This window comes from Dermochelys coriacea, chromosome 6, assembly GCF_009764565.3.
Source record: "Dermochelys coriacea isolate rDerCor1 chromosome 6, rDerCor1.pri.v4, whole genome shotgun sequence".
In the NCBI taxonomy this organism is placed as follows: domain Eukaryota; kingdom Metazoa; phylum Chordata; order Testudines; family Dermochelyidae; genus Dermochelys; species Dermochelys coriacea.
Genome location: NC_050073.1, coordinates 104991941 through 105010800, shown reverse-complemented (window position 1 = coordinate 105010800; position 18860 = coordinate 104991941). Strand labels below are relative to the sequence as shown.

Below are 18860 nucleotides of genomic sequence, written 5' to 3'. Positions count from 1 at the left end.
AAAAGGACTTTATCATTAGTCTCCCGTTTTATAACATTGGTCAGAACCATCTTTGTTTAGCTTAAAATCAATTCAATATATGAATAATTAAAATTATTTGCATGTCAAATGTACATGTTTAAAGTTCTCTCCTAACAATCACTTACAAAGTAATACAAAGATAATAGAGCACATTGCTCAATATGATGGAGACTTAAATGCTTCTTAAATCCACTAGAGGGCAGTCCCTGTAAATATGTGTTAATTAAAAATATTACCTCAAAGCAAGTAGGAAGAACTGCATGGAATTTATTCTACCTATACAATAGACTAATAAATGAAGGCCAAATTCTAAAATGTGTGTGTGTGTGTATACAACTTTTAAGTCAACTGACGTTTTAATGCTGTATCAGGCCCAATTATTACTCTTGATCTCTTATTGATCATTAAGTAATAAAACTATCTCTTAAAGAAAATTCAGCTTCTTTCAAATAACAGTGTGGATTATTTTTAAAAACAAGACAAACACAGCTATCAAAAAGAAAAGGAGTACTTGTGGCACCTCAGAGATTAACAAATTTATTTGAGCATAAGCTTTCATGAGCTATAGCTCACTTCATCAGATGTTTGGATCTCCTGGTCCCATCTCTCATCTGAAGCCCACCTCCAAACCTCCTCCTGGTCTCTGTAAGGAATGGAGCTGGAGATTCAGAGACAGACAGACAGCATCAGGAAATGGAACTAGCTGATGAAACTTGACAATTCCATTGGCTACCTTGGCATCATTCAATTAGCTTCTATTAAATTAAGAGTATAATGATTGCATTTTTAATTTTTAAAATTCAAGGGTGATTTAACTACTGCACAGAGGTAACATACCACTAACTACAATACAATAATATGTCTAGAATAAATACACTCTTGTAAAATATGAGTATGTTACTGTAAACAAAAGTTTTGCTCACTTTTCCATCCTTAGAGGTACCTGCAACCTGACCTGTTGCTATGGTGATCCGGTCAGGATGGACAGCTAGGCTGGAAAAGAAAAAGCTGTCAACCTTCATGTTTAAAGCATTGATGATATATTGTAACATACAAATGCCAAATTCCATGCAGACTAAAACAAGAGTCTATGGAGTTAGTTTTATTACTTCAGTTATATAAATGCATAATAGGAATGTATCATCTAAAAAATGTATCCCCAAAATTGAGACAAAACTACTTTCATGACTTTTTATTCCCCAAACTCTTCTGTCACTACAACTCAGACACTAGAACCAGGGAGTGATTTGTTTGTGCCCTTCCAGTATCTTAACATACAGTACAGTAGTACAGTACTACTCAGTTCTTTTTAGCAAGTTTAGGCTTTGATTATCCTTCCCCTTGCTCTGGAAAAATACTATTGTTATCCACTTCAAAATTCTACAAGGGTACAAATTTTAGGTCAGTGAATCTAAGTCTCAGAAATAGAAATCCAGAACTAAGAAATTAAACCATTTGACCCATAGAATCAGCTGTTCAGATAAAAAAATGTATTTGGCAATTACCACTTTACCCAAGTTTCAGAGTAGCAGCCGTGTTAGTCTGTATTCGCAAAAAGAAAAGGAGTACTTGTGGCACCTTAGAGACTAACAAATTTATTAGAGCATAAGCTTTCGTGAGCTACAGCTCACTTCATCGGTTAGTCTCTAAGGTGCCACAAGTACTCCTTTTCACTTTACCCAAGAGAAGAGAAAATCATCAATGTATTGTTTAAGACGAGAGCAAGCAATACTGCAAATACGTTAATTCTTCTTTCACTGCAGCTGCTTCTCACTTAGTACTGGAGGCAGAGTGCCAAGCAAAATGAACTTTGACAGCTAGGGGATAAGGAATTCACTCTACTTTCAATACAGAATATTATCCACTCTCTAAAACTCTGAATGCTTTGAAAAAATCAAAGGAGTAGGAGAGTTTGAAAAAGACAGATGAGATGGAACAGTTAATCAAAATCTAAGTTAAAATCTCACTGTAAAACCACGAGGCTATGTGATGAATTCATTTTATGGAGCATGTTCATGGCCCTATATAGTTAAGGTTCCAACCAGATTCCATTATCAGTACTATTGTTAGCCTCAAACAGGTGTTTCATAATGCTTAACCTAGAGAAAAGTAGATAAAGGAAGCTAGAAACACTTTTCAGCATGACTGTATAAATGCTAAGAGGAGCCTTAAGAATAAACAAAGGTCATGACCAAATTATCTTAACAACAAAGACATAAGGGAGGGGAATATAGACAAATAGACCACAGAACCTGAAGGTAAACAGGTCTAACACCAAACTCAAACATCTAGATTTTCTGCCTTCTCTAAGTATGTAAAGAGAGACAAGTTATGGGAACCAAACATAGGGAACTGAAACTGCACTTTATAACCATTCTGTGCCAGCACTTTGCTCAGACCTAGAATAAAAAGCACATAAATACTATGGTGATAGATAGACTTCTATAAACTAATGTTTATAGAAGTAGATCTTCTGGAAGGAAATGCAGAGTTATCAGATGAGCCAAGAGGATAGGCAGTCTATTAGATAACAAACACCTAACACATGAAGATTTAGAGGTTAAATTATGAGAATTCTCTTTTCAGTGAGGAAAGAACATTAATTTTTTTTAAAAGGCAACATTAGCATTTCCCAGAACCCCATTTCTATAAAGAAATAAGAAAGTTTTAGAGACTTACCACTTCACATCATCATTGTGACCAGTGTAATGTCTCTGAAGTTGTTCTTCAACGTTGTATAACACAACTACTGATGCAATGAAATACACAGTTTCACCCGTTGGAAGTAGGTATAGGTTACTGCGACAGTCCCGACCCCTATACCCATAGCTAGCATTCTTGTCAAGAAGAAATAACACTACTTCTTATGAATTAAGAGACTGACACATGGAAAATAACATATTGTAGCCCCTTCTGTACAGTGAAAATATACCAAATCCCTGAAAACTTGCAGTGCAGGCAATATACTTTCATGGCAATTCCTGGTGTTTTTACTATCTTTTGACATTTGTGCAAACTACCTGCTTTGTTTCAAGTGCACTTATTATTTAAATTGATTTGTTATATGAAAGAATCATTTGGCTGGAAGAGAACTCTAGTAGGTTATCCAGTACCACTCTCTGCATCGTATTAGGATTGATTGCCTTATCCTTTGTTCAGGGTGATTGATTCATTATCCTTGTAATTTACAGTTTCATATCCATCTGGATGGTAAAGGGTTGCATCATACATTTCAATTAACGGATACAGTATTGAAAAAGCAATGGGCCAGATCCTGATGCCAGTCACACCAGTGGTAAACCAAACTAAGTCCAGTGAAATAATTGGAGTTAATACCGGTTTAAACCTGTGTAAATGAGATCACAATTTGGCCAAATTAAGTTGTCTTACTCAAGTATTTAATAAACAGGCATCTGGGGAAATGGCGACCCTGCTAATATGGGAGAGTGTGGTCTCACCTAGGTCCTGACTAAATGGGAGGATATTCCCAGTTCATCTAGTATGGAAGAAAGGGGTTGTATTATGGAAAAGGCTGACAACCACTGACATATAATATTAATAAAACACAATACTTTATTTTTCCCCAGGGCTTTTAGTATATACAATTAGACTGTAAGCTTTTTGAGGCAGAGATAATGTTTATAGAGTGCAGTATAAATCTACTGTGGTTTAGAAGTGATTTTTAATAACAAAATAATATAGAAATGAACACACATTTTGTCCTCCATTCATTATGGGCAAGGATGGTTTGACCCTGCTGTTCCATCATGAGTTGATATGATGCAGAAAGTAAGGCCAAAATTTTCAAACCTGGGTGCCTAAAATTAGGCAATTAAATAAAGGTTTCCTGACTTTTCAAAAGTGCTGAACTCTTGCACCTCCCACTGACTTCAGCAGGACTAGTGAGTGATTGCTCAGCACTTCTGAAAATGCAGCCACTTGTATTTGAGCACCTAAATATATATTCAGGAACCCAATTTTAGGCTACTAGATTTGAAAATTTCAACCAACACTCCATTAAGTTTTTTGAGATACCCTAATTGTACAAGTATCAGAGGGGTAGCCATGTTAGTCTGTATCCACAAAAACAACGAGGAGTCCGGTGTCACCTTAAAGACTAACACATTTATTTGGGCACAAGCTTTCATGGGTAAAAAATCCCTTACCCATGAAAGCTTATGCCCAAATAAATCTGTTAGTCTTTAAGGGCCACCGGACACCTAACTGTACAGTAATAAAGAAGTGTGCGTGAATGAAAATAGCAATTGTCTCTCTGAAGGATAACTTATTGGTAATTAAGAGGAAAACTAAAAGTTTCCTATATTTATGAAAACTTTATCATTGGATTACAGGACACCACTATATTGGCTCAGTCTTCCTATTTGTCTGTATAAAGTCCAATCCTGTTCCCAATGAAGTCAATATCAAAACTTCCTTAGACTTCAATAATTGCAGAGTCAAGCCCATAGAGGTTAGAAGTTGGAGGGTTTGAAAGTCAAGAAGCTAAGTAATATTATGGCATATAACTTTATTTACATGGAGGAAATCCTTGTGTAAATAACTATTATATATAAAATAATTATCTATTTGGAAAAAAATACCCTCTTTCCTCCCCCCACTTCCCACTCTCTTCTCTTTTGAGCAGCACTGCAGCCAATTTTCCATACCCCTTCATGTTGTCATTTACCATCCACCCAACTCCTCCCCATAGCCTTCTCTGATTTCAACTCCTTGCTGCTCTTTTCTTCTCCTCACAATCTCCCACCTTCATCCTCTGTGACTTCAACTTCCATATTGATGACCTATCCAACCCCTTAACTGCGTGTTACCTCACCCACACCCCTCCATTTGATCTGCACCATAGCTCAAATCTCATTAAAAAGGGGCACCGCTCTGTCTTTCTCTGTTGCTGAATTCCCCCCCTCTGACCATCACCTGGTCAATTTTAGATCACCCATTAGCCCCCTCCCTCATGCCCTGTCACATGGCATTTACATAACTTCCAATCCATCATTGTGACTTCTCGTCTGCTCTCAGCCCTCTCTTCACTTTCTTTCATTTATATGGTTGTTAATTCTCTCCATATTTCACTCTCTTCCACCCTTGACTCTTTTGTCCCACTCTTTCATCACAAGGTCCATCCTACCAACCCCTAGTCCTGGCTCACCCCCAACATCTGCTTCCTCTGCTCCTGTTCTCGCGTTGCAGAAATATCAGAAACAAGGTGACTTCCTCCCCTACAAATTTGTTTTCTCCTCTTTCAGTTCTGCCATCTTCCTAGTTAAACAACTTTTTGCTAACTTAATTGAATCTCAGGTCCTCAATCCCAGCTGCCTTTTTGACACCTTTGAGTCACTCCTCAAACCCTCCTCCTGCCTCTACTTCTTTCTCCACACAGCTCACTGATTTCTTGCAAGAGAAAACTGAACAAAATTCAAAGTGACCTTCTCCCCTCCCCTCTTACAACTCTCTCCCATCACAATTGCAGATGCTTCCTCATCTGCTCTCCTCCTCTAACCCAGCTGCCTCAGTGATCCCATCCCATCAGCTGAGCTCCCTCATGCCCATTCTCACCCTCCCCATCTCTTCTCCTTCACCTCTCATTCTCCTCTGGTTAACAATACACACAGGCTTTAGTCTCTCCAATCTTAAAAAAAACAACCCACCCCTGCTTCTTCTACTACTGCCACTCCTCCCAGTTATCTCTAAGATAAGAATGAGCTGTTCTCAGTCATTGTCTGAAGGTCCTCTCTTCCAGTTCCATCCTAAACCCTCTTCAGTCTAGCTTCCGCCCCTTGCATTCCACTGAATCAGCTCTTGCCAAAGTCTCTAATGACCTTTTCCTAGCCTAAGGTCAGAACTAGTACTCCATCCTCATCCTATTTGACCTGTCAGTTGCTTTTGACATAGTTGACCATCCTCTTCTTTGTGAAATCTAGTCCTCCCCTTAGCTTCTGTAACTCTGTCCTTTCCTGGTCTTCCTCCTCCTGCTCTTTAATCCCTCCTTCAGCGTGTCCTCCAGTGGTTCACTTCTGTTCTCCCTCTCTGGATAATCTCATCTACAATCTGCAAACACAAATTCAACTCCCATTTCTATGATGACAGCTCACAGATCTACCTCTTTACTCCAGACCTGTTTCCTTCTGTCCAAACCAAAATCTTGGCCTGTCTCTCTGATATCTCCTCATGAATGTCTAGTTGTCAGATCAAGTTCAACCTGGCTAAAACAGTGCTCTTAGTCTCCCACAAACCCTACCTCCATCACCATTCTCCCTGTTATTCAGGCCAATAATCTGGGTGTCATCTTTGACTCAGATCTCTCTCTAGGTCCTTGCATCCAGGCTATGTCTAAAGCTTGTCTTTCTGCATAATATCTCTAAAATACAGCCTTTCCTAACTACCCACAAGGCAATCATTCTCGTCCAGGTTCTCATCATCTTCTATCTAGATCACTGCAACATTCTTCTCTCTGGCCTTGACAAATGCAATCTTGCCCTGATCAGATCCAGTCACGATGCTGGTGTAAGGATCTCCTAGCCTATTGCTTGACCATATCACCCCTCTCTTCACATCTCTCCACTGGTTCCCGCTTCTTTATTGCATCGAACATATGTAAGCAGGGTCAGAATGAGCTCTCCCCTGACATCTAGTGATAAACTGGGGGGGAAAGAGCTCAGGAGCAGACTGTTTGCATAGACACACTTTTTCTACCTAGGGTATCAGCAGTCAGACCTACATTGACAAAGTGATCAGTTTTGCCTATTTGGGGTTAAAATTCACGTTACTATTGAATGCAGGGGAAATGAAATGTTCTCCTCCTTGTATGAGTAAAGGGCGGAAGGGTTGTAATTAACCTGCCCTAATTAAGGGGGTCACCCTAATGTTAACATCACTCACTAAGTGTACGGTTGTGATGCCGTATCCAAGTAAGAGTCAGAGGGGGTAGGGACAGATGTTCCTACCTGATAGTGTGGACCTGTTTAAAGTGTCTCCGAAACCATTTGACCCTCCTCCCTCAAGTGTTTGAAAAGTCAGAGCTGACTAGACTGATTTGAAGATCCTGGTTCTTTCTCAGTGATTACTGGAACTGAGCTCACTGATAAGCTGATCTAAGGGAGCGGAACCTTAGATCTGGTACAGAGACAGTGTTGAGGTGAAAAGACAATGCAGAAGGGGCAACAGCAGAGAGGTTCCCCACTAGCTGAAATCACTGAGAAAGGGACTAAGTGGTGGAACTTCAGAACACAGTATTGCAGGTACAGGCTGCAGTGATGATGGCAGCTGTCAGCAGTAGCAGTGACATGCAGAGACACTGACAGAGACAAACAGCGGCAGAGACTGCAGAGACACAGATGGGCAGATGCAGAGGCATCACTCAACCATCCTCTCCCCTCAGGGGTGGGAGGTGACTCACCCAAACACATCCCCGGACTCTGGGGATGTTGCTGACCTTGGACAACAAACTGAGTGGAGCGCAGCAGAGGGAAAAGGGGAGTGGCATGTTAAAAAGACATTCCTCCCTTGGACTTTCATGCTGCAAGGTAGGAAACTGAGAAAAAGGACACTGCCCACGACACTGTGGGGCAGGTGTTTTACTCATTGGTTGTGTACATTCAAGTCATTGTTGCAGTGTTTTCCCAACTGAATGCTGGGTTTTCTTCTTTTACTAAGTTTTATTTTGTTATACATAGATTCAGTGCCTGCGAGAGGAGAAATGCGGTCTCTGAAGACACCCAGAAGTGGTATTTAATTTTTCAAGATTACGGGGTGGTAGCTCAAGCTGTTTCTGTTTTGTATTGTTAAGAGAAGCCCTGAGGTATTGATCTCAGCCCTTGTTGCTGCCTACACCACATGCCAGAAGCATTAAACATATGCTAGTTGTCTTCATTTTTCCTTGAAAGCCTATTCCCCACCCTACCTATTGAGATGTTGATTCCCACCTCCAATCAGAGAATGCCTGTCATGACAGGGACATGGGCAGTCAGACCTAGTGGTCAGAGCAGGAGTCAAGCTGGGTCAGGTACCAGAAGGCCAGAGGGCAAACCATGAGTCAGGCGTAAGGAGACAGGCAGAGTCGGAATCTGGGCTCTTACATGCGGGGTCTGAAGCAGAGACAGGCAGGGAGACAGTGGTGTTGCTCAGACAACTCCCTGTCATAGCTTCCCGGCTTTTGTACCGGTGCCAGCCAGTCAGCAGGCTGTGCGGAGCTGCGACTCAGGTCCTCCTGGACAATATGTGCTGTTGAGCCTAGCCTCACAGGGTCCTCCCATGGGAGCCCAGTCTAAGCCTCCTGTGGTGATATGGGGGTGTCAGCAGACCACAACCCCCAGTATCCCAACCCTGCAGGTTCTTACAATGCCAGCTTCTATTGCCCACTTGGTAAATTTTAAACAAGCACCTTTGTGCTTTCTCCTGTGCTGCTCCTCCTGCTCGGAAAGAGCACCCCATAAACATCTGAAAAGCTACCTCACTGTCCTCCTTAAAACTTTCCTTTGCCAAGAAGCAAACAAAAATCTTGAGACTGGTTAGGCCTCTGATGTGTTGAGACCACTGCCTATCATGCTGACCAATACTGTCATACCGTTTCCTTGCTCTCCCTGTCTGTATCCAGCTGTTATTTTTTGTTTTATACTTAGCTGACCCTGTATGTGGTGTGCTAGCCCCTGGTGCAACAAGAAAACCCCGTATTTACACTAGACAGCAATTGACTCAACTGAGAAAAAAGAAATACATGCTCAACAGAGAGAACATTTCAGCTCACTTCTTAATCATCCTTTCAACATTTCCAAGGACGCAACTAATGCTCTTCCACAACATCCATCAAAAGGAGAACTCATACTAGCTCCCACCTTATGAGAACACAATAGCAATCAAGCAGATGTCACAAAGCAAAGCACTCAGACTGGATGGCATGCTAGCAGATATCTATAAGTAGGGTGGCTACCACACTGGAAGGCATCTCACATGGCTCTTCCACATTATTTGGAAGCAGGAGTAGGTGCCACAGGATTTTAAGGATGCCAGCATTGTTCACCTCTATAAACATTAGGGTGATATGGCAAACTGATAATCATTACGATATTTCCCTACTCTGTTGCTGGGAAAATTCTTGCCTGGGTCATACTGAAGACTTGCCACCTATCTTGTGGAAATCAACTTTTCCGAGTCCCAATGTGGATTCTGGTCTGGATGGGCTACTACAGACATGATCTTCACAGCCCGTCAGCTTCAGGAAGAGTGCTGGGAGAAAAACTGTGGTCTTTATACAGTGTTTACCAAATTAGTTAAAACTCTGGACTCTAAATCATGAGGGACTCCAGAAATTTTTGTTTATGTCTGGATGCCCTGCAAAATTTATTTGTCATTCAGTCCTTCCATGATGGGATGATGGCCAGAGTGGCAGAAAATGGTGAGATTCTGGACCTCTTTCCAGTCATTAGTGGCACTAAACAATGTTGCCTGCTGGCTCTCTAACTCTTTTCCATCGTTTTTTGGCTATGCTTATGGATGCATTTCATGACATTGACAAAAGAGTATTTATTCAGTTCTGTACTGATGGGAAGTTGTGCAATCTGCAATGCTTCTGTGTTCACACAAAAGTGGCGGGTTCACTCATTAAGATTTCATTTGCTGATGACTGTACTGGTTGCTGACTCTATTGATGACACTCAATTTATACGAGATCACTTTGCTAGGGCAGTCAATCACTTTGGTTTCAAAATCACCTGAAAGAAAACTGAAGTAATGTACCCAACCTGTGTCCAGTGATATATTTGTCTATCACTTATTAAGATCAACAACACTCCTCTCAATACAATAGAGAAGTTTTGCTACATAGAGAGTATGCTGTCACAGAATGCCATAACTGATGACAAGATTACCTATCACATAGCCAAGGCCAGTTCTGCAAGTGGAATGCTCACACATCACCTATGAAACAATAGGGACATCAAAATAAGCACTAAGCTAAATGTCTATTGGAGAGTCATGCTTACAATGCTTCTATATGGTTTTGAGATTTGGACAACATATCACTGCCACATTAGGAAATTTGATCAGTTCCATATGTGCTGTCTTCAGTCTGTTTGCAGAATCAAATGGTAGGACAAGATTCCCAATACTGTTATCCTTAATTGTTGTTGGATGTCTGGCATTCAAAGCATGCTCATAAAAGCTCAGCTGCATTGGTCGGAGCATCTCATTTGTATGGCCAAATTGAAACTACCAAAGGCCATACTTTATGGTCAGCTAAAGCAATACACTTGTTTTCCTGGAGGCCACTACAAACAATATACAGACACACTGAAGTCAAACTTGAAAACATGTCATGTTGATCCCATAACTGAGCAAGATGGTTGAATATTCGTCATGTTGCCATTAACTGCTTTGAAGCAGGGCGGATTAACACCTTATGTGAAAAACGTGAATAACACAAAGCAAGAATACAACAGCCTGCAATGGTCATGGACAATCTTGCCTGTCCCACATGTAACTATTTTTGCATTTCTCTCATTGGTTGACCTCACATATACATGTTCACCTATAATGTTTGCTGAATCCTTGTATATCAACACTGACGTGAGACTCCATTATTGTCATACTTAGGTTGTAATCTCTTTGGGGCATGGACCACTGTCTTGTTCTGTGTTTGTACAACATATAGCACAATGGTGTCCTGGTCCATGCCTAAGGCTCCTAAGTATTATGGTAATACAAATTGTAATAAAAAATAGTAACATCTTGTGCCCGTATTCTGCAAAGACTTACACATGAGTTTAACTTCTAAGCCTGCAAACAGTCCCCGTGACTACATCCAAAGGAAAAAAAGTCTGAAAGGAAAATTCAGCATGGTATTCTTTGGAAATATTTTTCCTCCTCTACCTTCTAACCTTCCAACTACCCAGCACTGGCTTGAGGCTGTTAACCTTTGAGATATTTCCATGGATTGAAAACTTTAGCTTTCTAATAGGTTATACTATAGATATCACACTTTAAAAAACAAAGCATGGGAATACTCACACTGAAGTCATGGCCTATCCCCATCACAACTATCATTTTTTATACAATACTGAAACATTGTTGGCAGAGTAGAGGGAGTGGAGGCTGGGGTCTATGCCAATACAGCCTTCATTGCCCATCTGTCAAATTTTCTAGCAAGTATCTTCATGCATTCTCCAATGCTTGCCCATATGCTAAGAAGGAGCACCCAATAAAAATGTGTGAAGTGATCACATTATCCTCCATCAAATCCCAGCTCAAGTCTCACTTCTATCATGACACTTACAACAAAACTTGATAATAGGTGACTAGCTTCTAAATGTGGATTTCTGAGTCTAACTAGGCTCCTTTTTAAAAAAAATTATCTTTATTTCTAACTACAATGAAGAGAATTTGTCATGTACAAGAATGTTCTATAAGGCCCCTTTTGTTATCCGTGTACCGCAATTACAGCACCTCTTAAAAAAGACAAGAGTGCAATTTAAAAAATATATATAGCGTAATAAAGTACTGATATGTATCGGAAAAGAAGCAAACTTGTTTTATGTACATTATAATTAGTAATTACAGTTCACTAAATTCTTGCAATATGTCTAATTTTAATTTGTGATAGTTAATATGTTTTAAACTTAACCTTCAGGCAACATTTACGTGAAACCATCCTCGAGCTGCTTGACTATTTTGCATAAAATCTGGAGCAGCAGTGTCAAGAAATTATCACCTATTTAAAAGTGAATGTGGCCTAATAGTTCATTAAAGAAACTAATTCAACATAAAGACCTCAATTTTGCTAAATAATTTTTATAACAAAATTTTAAGACAATTGCTAAGAAATTAGAAGTTACCAGTAATGCTCTAGCATTAAAAGGATACACCCATTCCAGTTTAAGCCTCTTGGCTGGTAGTTCTACTTTTGCTTCCAAATTGTAAGATTCCACTTGATCTTTGGGCATGTACATGGTAACAGGACGTCCACGCAGAAACATTTTTACATATCCTTCTTCTACAAAAAGGGTCAGAAATGTTCAGAGAGTTACACATAAACACATCAGCAAAAATTTCACCTCCAACTGCTCCCACCTATCATTTCAGTGAATAATATTTTTGCATAACATGGCATTTCAAACGTATATTATAGGATGTGTAGCTTTTGTTTTTGTTTTAGTCACAAACTAACACTAGATAGGGGTTATCAAACTAAGGGTATAAAGTCCCCTTTTGGTCTAAATATTTTGAGACTAGCAGCAAACTCTTCAACCAGACTATGCAACAAAGAACTACAGAAATGAAAAGATTAAGACCAAACCATTACTTTCAGGGAAAATCAATACCATATGTACATATTTCCTTTTTATACCAGAACTGAGGAAAAACACCAAAGTAAAAATTACGATTAACGCAGGAATGCCACTTAAAATTCTTTTATTTAGTTTTTGATGGATATTTACAGTTCTGAGCATCAGCATCTAAAAATATTTAAACACCTAGTTGCATTCTTTGCATCTCAGTGTAAAAATGTACTTTACACTTGATACATAATGTGAAAGGTACATCACGTATAAACACAAACAATTAGTAAAAAGAATCATGCTGACGTACATGCAAAAACAGTTAAGTGTTTAAAGCATAGCTAAACATTGAAACAGAAATGACAAACTGACAACACATTATAGAAAGAAAAATGATGTACAGGAAAGAAGCTACAAAACTGAACTTTGCTGATAGAAAGTAAACATTTATAGGAGAAAATACTAGAAATACTGTAGTTTGGGGTCTTATAAGAAATATGTCTGAGAACAGAAGCATGAATTAATAACAGATCTGAAAGTACTGACTCGGGGATTTCATGGGGCTTATAAAACTAGGAGATCTAGGAAATGGCATGAAGGTCTGACTAGGACTTTTAGAAATTGGCAGGGCCAAACAGGGTGTCTTGTGAACTTCTGGTGAAGTTTGTCCAGATTCAAAACTTGCTGGCTTCTGCTGCTCCATCAGCAGATCAAAGGATTCAGCCTTGCTCTCATGTGAATCAAGCACTTTTGGAGTTAGTGACATCTGTAGAGTTACTAGACAGAATAATCATGTGCACAGAGGAAATGGAAGGGCAGAAGTAAAAAATTATGTAAATAAAACGTATACAATTTAGGTCTGTTAAAGTTATGCTAAGGATTTTCAATCATCATTAACACACATGCCAGTATTATTTTAATTTTAAAAACTAAAAGCTGTGTTTTAATGGGAGTACATGCATTCATTATTGTCTCATCTATATAGAGAATTCATTCAGTAAAGAAATGTCATATGTTTAAACTATATTTTGCTATTGTACTGCAGAAATGTACATGCTCAGGAAACCTAGTTGTTCTGTCACAGCACTGCTCTTGCACGGTGTCATGTATAATTATGGCACTATATTAAAAAAAATAATAGTTTTTTAATTGAGATTTCTAGTGAAAGAATGGAAAACAATATTAAAAGTGGACACAACTAAAATGTTAACAGATGTGTGGAGTTCAAGATGATAACACTGAAGACATGTTTGGATATTTATAAATAATTACATTTCTAGTTCTCTACCAAGAAACAAAATATGCTCTTGCACTGCACAAGATAGATAACTACATTACTGTTCATATTTGCATGTGATACCCCTGTGATTAGGCTGAGAATATATTACCAGCACTAAAGTTATTGAGGCATTATGAGACTGTATATTTGGAAAGTTAACAGATTTTAGTGATGTCAACTCTAATCATGATTATTAAAAGGCAGGTAAGGGAGGAGATTATTAGGTCTCTCCTTATTATTTGGTCACCTGAACTATAGTGACTTTTGCAATTTTGACGACTAAAGCATGAAAAATACACATACAATACTACACAATCCTTACCCCCTACTTTCCTTAGCAAAGGTCATTAAATATCAGATCACTATATAACTATAAATTTAAAGAGAGAGAGGGATCAGAGGACTAGAAACATGAACCCAAGGACCAAATTTTTACATAGCCTGTATTTCTGCACCCACATATTTTATGAGCCCAAGCAAATGCAGTTCCATTTTCTCCTTTTAGGTAGTCAATAGGGCTGACAAACTATCAAAAAAATTAATCGCAATTAGTCGCACTGTTGAACAATAATAGAATACCATTTGTTTAAAATTTTTTGGATCTTTTATACATTTTAAAATATATTGATTTCAATTACAACACAAAATACAAAGTATACAGTGCTCACTTTATATTTATTTGTATTACAAATAATTGTATTGTAAAAAGCAAAAGAAATAGTATTTTTCAATTCATCTAATACAAGTACTATAGTGCAATCTCTTTATCATGAAAGTTGAACTTACAAATGTAGAATTATGTACACAAAAACTGCATTCAAAAACAATACAATGAAAACTGTAGAGCTTACAAGTCCACTCAGTCCTACTTCAGTCAATCGCGTAGACAAACAAGTTTGGTTACATTTGCAGGAGATAATGATGCCTGCTTCTTGTTTACAATGTCACTGAAAATGAGAACAGGCGTTCGCATGGCACTGTTGTAGCCGGGGTCACAAGATATTTACGTGTCAGATGCACTAAAGATTCATATGTCCCTTCATGGTTCAACAGAGGACGTGTCCATACTGATGATGGGTTCTGCTTGATAATGATCCAAAGCAGTGCAGACTGATGCATGTTCATTTTCATCAGGTGAGCCGGATGCCACCTATAAAAGGTTGATTTTCTTTTTGGTGGTTCGGGTTCTGTAGTTTCTGCATCAGAGTGTTGCTCTTTTAAGACTTTTGAAAGCATGCTCCACACCTTGTTCCTCTCTGATTTTGGAAGGGACTTCAGATTCTTAAACCTTGGGTCGAGTGCTGTAGCTATCTTGAGAAATCTCACATTGGTACCTTCTATGTGTTTTGTCAAATCTGCAGTGAAAGTGTTCTTAAAACAAACGACATGTGCTGGGTCATCATCCGAGACAGCTAAAACATGAAATATATGGCAGAATGCAAGTAAAACCGAGCAGGAGACATATAATTCTCCTCCAAGGAGTTCAGTCACTAAGTAATTAACGCATTATTTTTTTAACAAGCATCATCAGCATGGAAGCATGTCCTCTCTAATGGTGGCAGAAGCATGAAGGGGCATACGAATGTTTAACATATCAGACACGTAAATACCTTGCAATGCTGGCTACAAAATGCTGCCAGGTGAACGCCTGTTCTCACTTTCAGGTGAGCAGGCAGCATTATCTCTTGTAAATGTAAACAAACTTGTTTCTCTTAGCAATTCGCTGAACAAGTAGAACTGAGTGGACTTGTATGTTCTAAAGTTTTACATTGTTTTGGTTTTGAGTTCAGTTATGTAACAAAAAAAAATCTACATTTGTAAGTTGCACTTTCACGATAAAGCGATTGTACTACAATACTTTTTTGAGGTGAACTGAAAAATAGTATTTCTTTTCTTTATCATTTTTACCGTGCAATTATTTGTAATAAAAAATAATAATATAAAGTGAGCACTTGGTATTCTGTGTTGTAACTGAAATCAATATATTTAAAAATATAGAAAAACATCCAAAATATTTAATAAATTTCAATTGGTATTTTACTGTTTAACAGTGTGATTAAAACTGTGATTAATCACAATTAACTTTTTTAATCGTGATTAATTTTTTTGAATTACTTGTGTGAGTTAACTGTGATTAATCGACAGCCCTAGTAGTAAGATGTCTTAATGCTAATTGGATCTGCAGTTGAACCCACTATTGGTTACAGACATAAAACTGCATGATGAATACACAGTGGTGGGTTTGAAACCCCTTCAAAAATTTAGTCTTGAGAGTAAAACAGTCATTCCTTTATAAAGGCTTAAACTTAATTGATGGAAAGCTAAAAGATGCAAGTTAGTGAAAAATTGGTTAAGAATAAGCAATTTCTAAAATCCAAGACAAGGTCTCTCGTTATATCAGAGAGACAAGTTACAGACATGTACCAAATGTGCATATTTAATGTTCAATTAAATTATGTTTCAGAAATCAGTACTATACATTTAATAAACATAATTCTGTATTACTACACTGTACAAAAAGCATTTAAATTTAATTATTCACCTACTTCTGCTTACTGATAATTCAGACAAATCTACAATCTACCAAGGAAGATATAAGCAGGGGAAAAAAACAATGTTTCTATAAGCATACATTAGATTTGCAGCAAAACAGCAAAAACAGGGCAGGTTCTATATCACAGGGCATGTTAGCAGAAGTGCAAAACAGCATTTCAAACACAGTGAGACATCCAGATGCTGCCATATAGCTCTCTCAACACTGAATTTTTAAAAAAGTCATTTACCAAAGTCAACCAAAATCTAAATTATAACCCATTGTTATCATTATAGTGCATCAAGGGTTATAATTCAGTCACTTTTACATGAATATTTTTAACCTTACTCAAAATAAATTGAAGAGTTTAAAAATGTATATTGGCTGTATAAAAATACAGCTTCTGTCACCCTGGTAACAGTTTTGCATAGAGAGCTATGAGGTTTTGGAAGTGACGCCTACCTTTGCAGTGTGTCACACGGCGCTTCCCTTGTGATTACAGAGACAGAGACAGAAGTGCTAGATAAAGATGGGTTTGAGTACAGTCAGGCTCACCTAACCCCTGCTCTATTGGTTGTCCAGCTGTATCCTCTTAGAGGCTAACCTGCTGCTTGACAAAACATTGACCCATGGTCCATTCAGGGGATTATGTGTAACTGCATTCAAAACTCTGTTTTTCTAGCCAAGAGTAATACATTTAGAGCTATTTTATCATTAAAAGATTGGTTTAAGCTCCATTATGTAACTTTAGGCCAACAATAATTAAATATTCAGGAATTTGGGATATACTTTGCCTAGAAAAAAAACCTCTAACTGATTTCAGTGGTAATTTTGCCTGAATCAGAAGGGTAAGATCAAACTCACATACGTTAAATTATTTATTTAAATTATGAATCTCAATAGAAAATTTTGAAACAAAAACTATTAAAGCCAAATGTGCCCTTTTCTAGGAAAGTGAAAAAGAAAAAAAGTTACTATGAGACAAAATTATAAATGTAGCATATCAGAAACTATTTTCTTGTTCTCGAACTTGTGTCCATGAGAGGGACTTGGGCTGTGATCCTGAGAAGCAATAAGTACATGAACAGTCCCAATGAAGTCAACAGGACTACTTAAAAAAAAACAGGAGTACTTGTGGCACCTTAGAGACTAACAAATTTATTAGAGCATAAGCTTTCGGGGGCTACAGCCCACTTCATCGGATGCATAGAATGGAACATATAGTAAGAAGATATACATATACATACATATAAGTTGAAAGTTACCATGTGCTTTGCTGGGGGGTCTTGATTATCAGCCCAAGAAACAGAAATCCTCCATCTTTAACTTAAATTATGATTATAGTCTGAAAGGTAACTATAAAAACACCACGTGCTGAACCAGCAGATTTGTTTTCAGTGTGCATTCCATCACATTTGCTTATTCCAATGACAAAATAAGTTTTTACTACTTTTTACTTTTGCTTGGCTCTGCAGAGCCAACAGGGAAGCAAGCTGTACTCTATTTTGTGTCACATGCCATCAACAGGATTGTTCGTAAAGTTTTAATGGCAGAGGCAAATAAACTCTGTCCTTATTTAAATTTAGAATGTAGCCTGCAGAATCTTGTTGATGGTGATGATGCATGAGCAGGAAAGAAAAGAACACTGACTTTCAAGTCAAAAGATGAGCTTCCAGAGCTTCAGTTAGAAAAACAATATTTTTATTTGTAACTTGGCAATTTTGCTCAGGAAAGAACTGAAACATAAATATGAAATCTCTTAATTGCATTTGCTCATTTTTATAAGTAGAATCACACTTAAAATATTGTATAGTGCAGAGAACCATAGTCTGAGCTTCAAATATACTTCAACCCACAAAAACCTTAGTCCTGTTTTGAACAGGAATATCTCTATTTGGTAAGAAGGTAGTTTCCATTTTCATAGCTTTTTGTTCTTGGCCTTCTTGCCAAAAAGGATTCCAGTCACAATGCAGACCCATTGGCCACTAGGAAGTAGTGTAGTAGTTTCACTTACAGTGAAACCTGTAAATGAAAGGCTCTGAATCCTAACGCCGATTTTCCTGATAAATCACTGTACAATAAAAAATGCATCAGCATGCAAGTTATCTCTTTAGAAATGGAAAAAAATAAAACAGAACCTACCTGCACTGAACATTGGTTCCTTGGGTTTGCTGTGAAAATAATCAAGGAGTTTTCTTTTAAAGTTTGCCATGCATACAACACTTTTCATATGCCATAGTAATAGTTCATATAATTTTATAAAATCAATTAATTAAAAACCACATACAACATGAGGACATGGTAAAAATAATATTTTCCTTATGGTACCCTGCTCATAGATGCCAAAACTTTTTTCACATTTCTCATACAACCATTTTCATATCCCTGGGATCCCAGCCTCTCTCCCACTAGATGTCAAGTTTTTTCCTTTGAAAATCTAGTCCAACCATGGCAGACATTAAGAATCTCTAGCACCTACAGTATCCCATCATTATTTTGTCCATTGGCCACCAATGCTTGTTAGTCCAAAAACAGTGTACAACTACACCAAAAAAGAAAGATGTTATATTTTTTAAAGAGTATCTGTATATCCAGGGCCGGCTCTACCGTTTTTGCCACCCCAACCAGTGAAAAAAAAACTGTTGCTGCCAAATTGCCACCACGGACGGCAGAAGAGAGAAACTCCCGCTGAATTGCCACCACGGACAACAGAAAAGAGAAGCTGCCGCCGAATTGCCAC

The 18860-nt window shown here is 38.1% G+C and overlaps 1 protein-coding gene across 9 annotated transcripts in view; it reads right to left on the bottom strand.

Annotated features, from left to right (window-relative positions):
* The window catches only part of EML1 (EMAP like 1), a 210760-nt gene that overhangs the window by 49120 nt on the left and 142780 nt on the right, over window positions 1-18860 (bottom strand). For 6 of the 9 annotated variants that reach the window (XM_038407289.2, XM_043516655.1, XM_043516651.1 and 3 more), the window contains 4 exons: window positions 18263-18291; window positions 11893-12022; window positions 2701-2850; window positions 945-1014 (listed from right to left, as the gene is read on the bottom strand). In XM_038407289.2, the coding sequence (XP_038263217.1) occupies window positions 945-1014; window positions 2701-2850; window positions 11893-12022; window positions 18263-18291 (379 nt within the window). Of the gene's footprint in view, window positions 1-944; window positions 1015-2700; window positions 2851-11892; window positions 12023-16582; window positions 16610-18262; window positions 18292-18860 lie in introns of all 9 variants that reach the window. The other 3 variants (XM_043516650.1, XM_043516652.1, XM_043516654.1) reach the window with 1 other exon arrangement.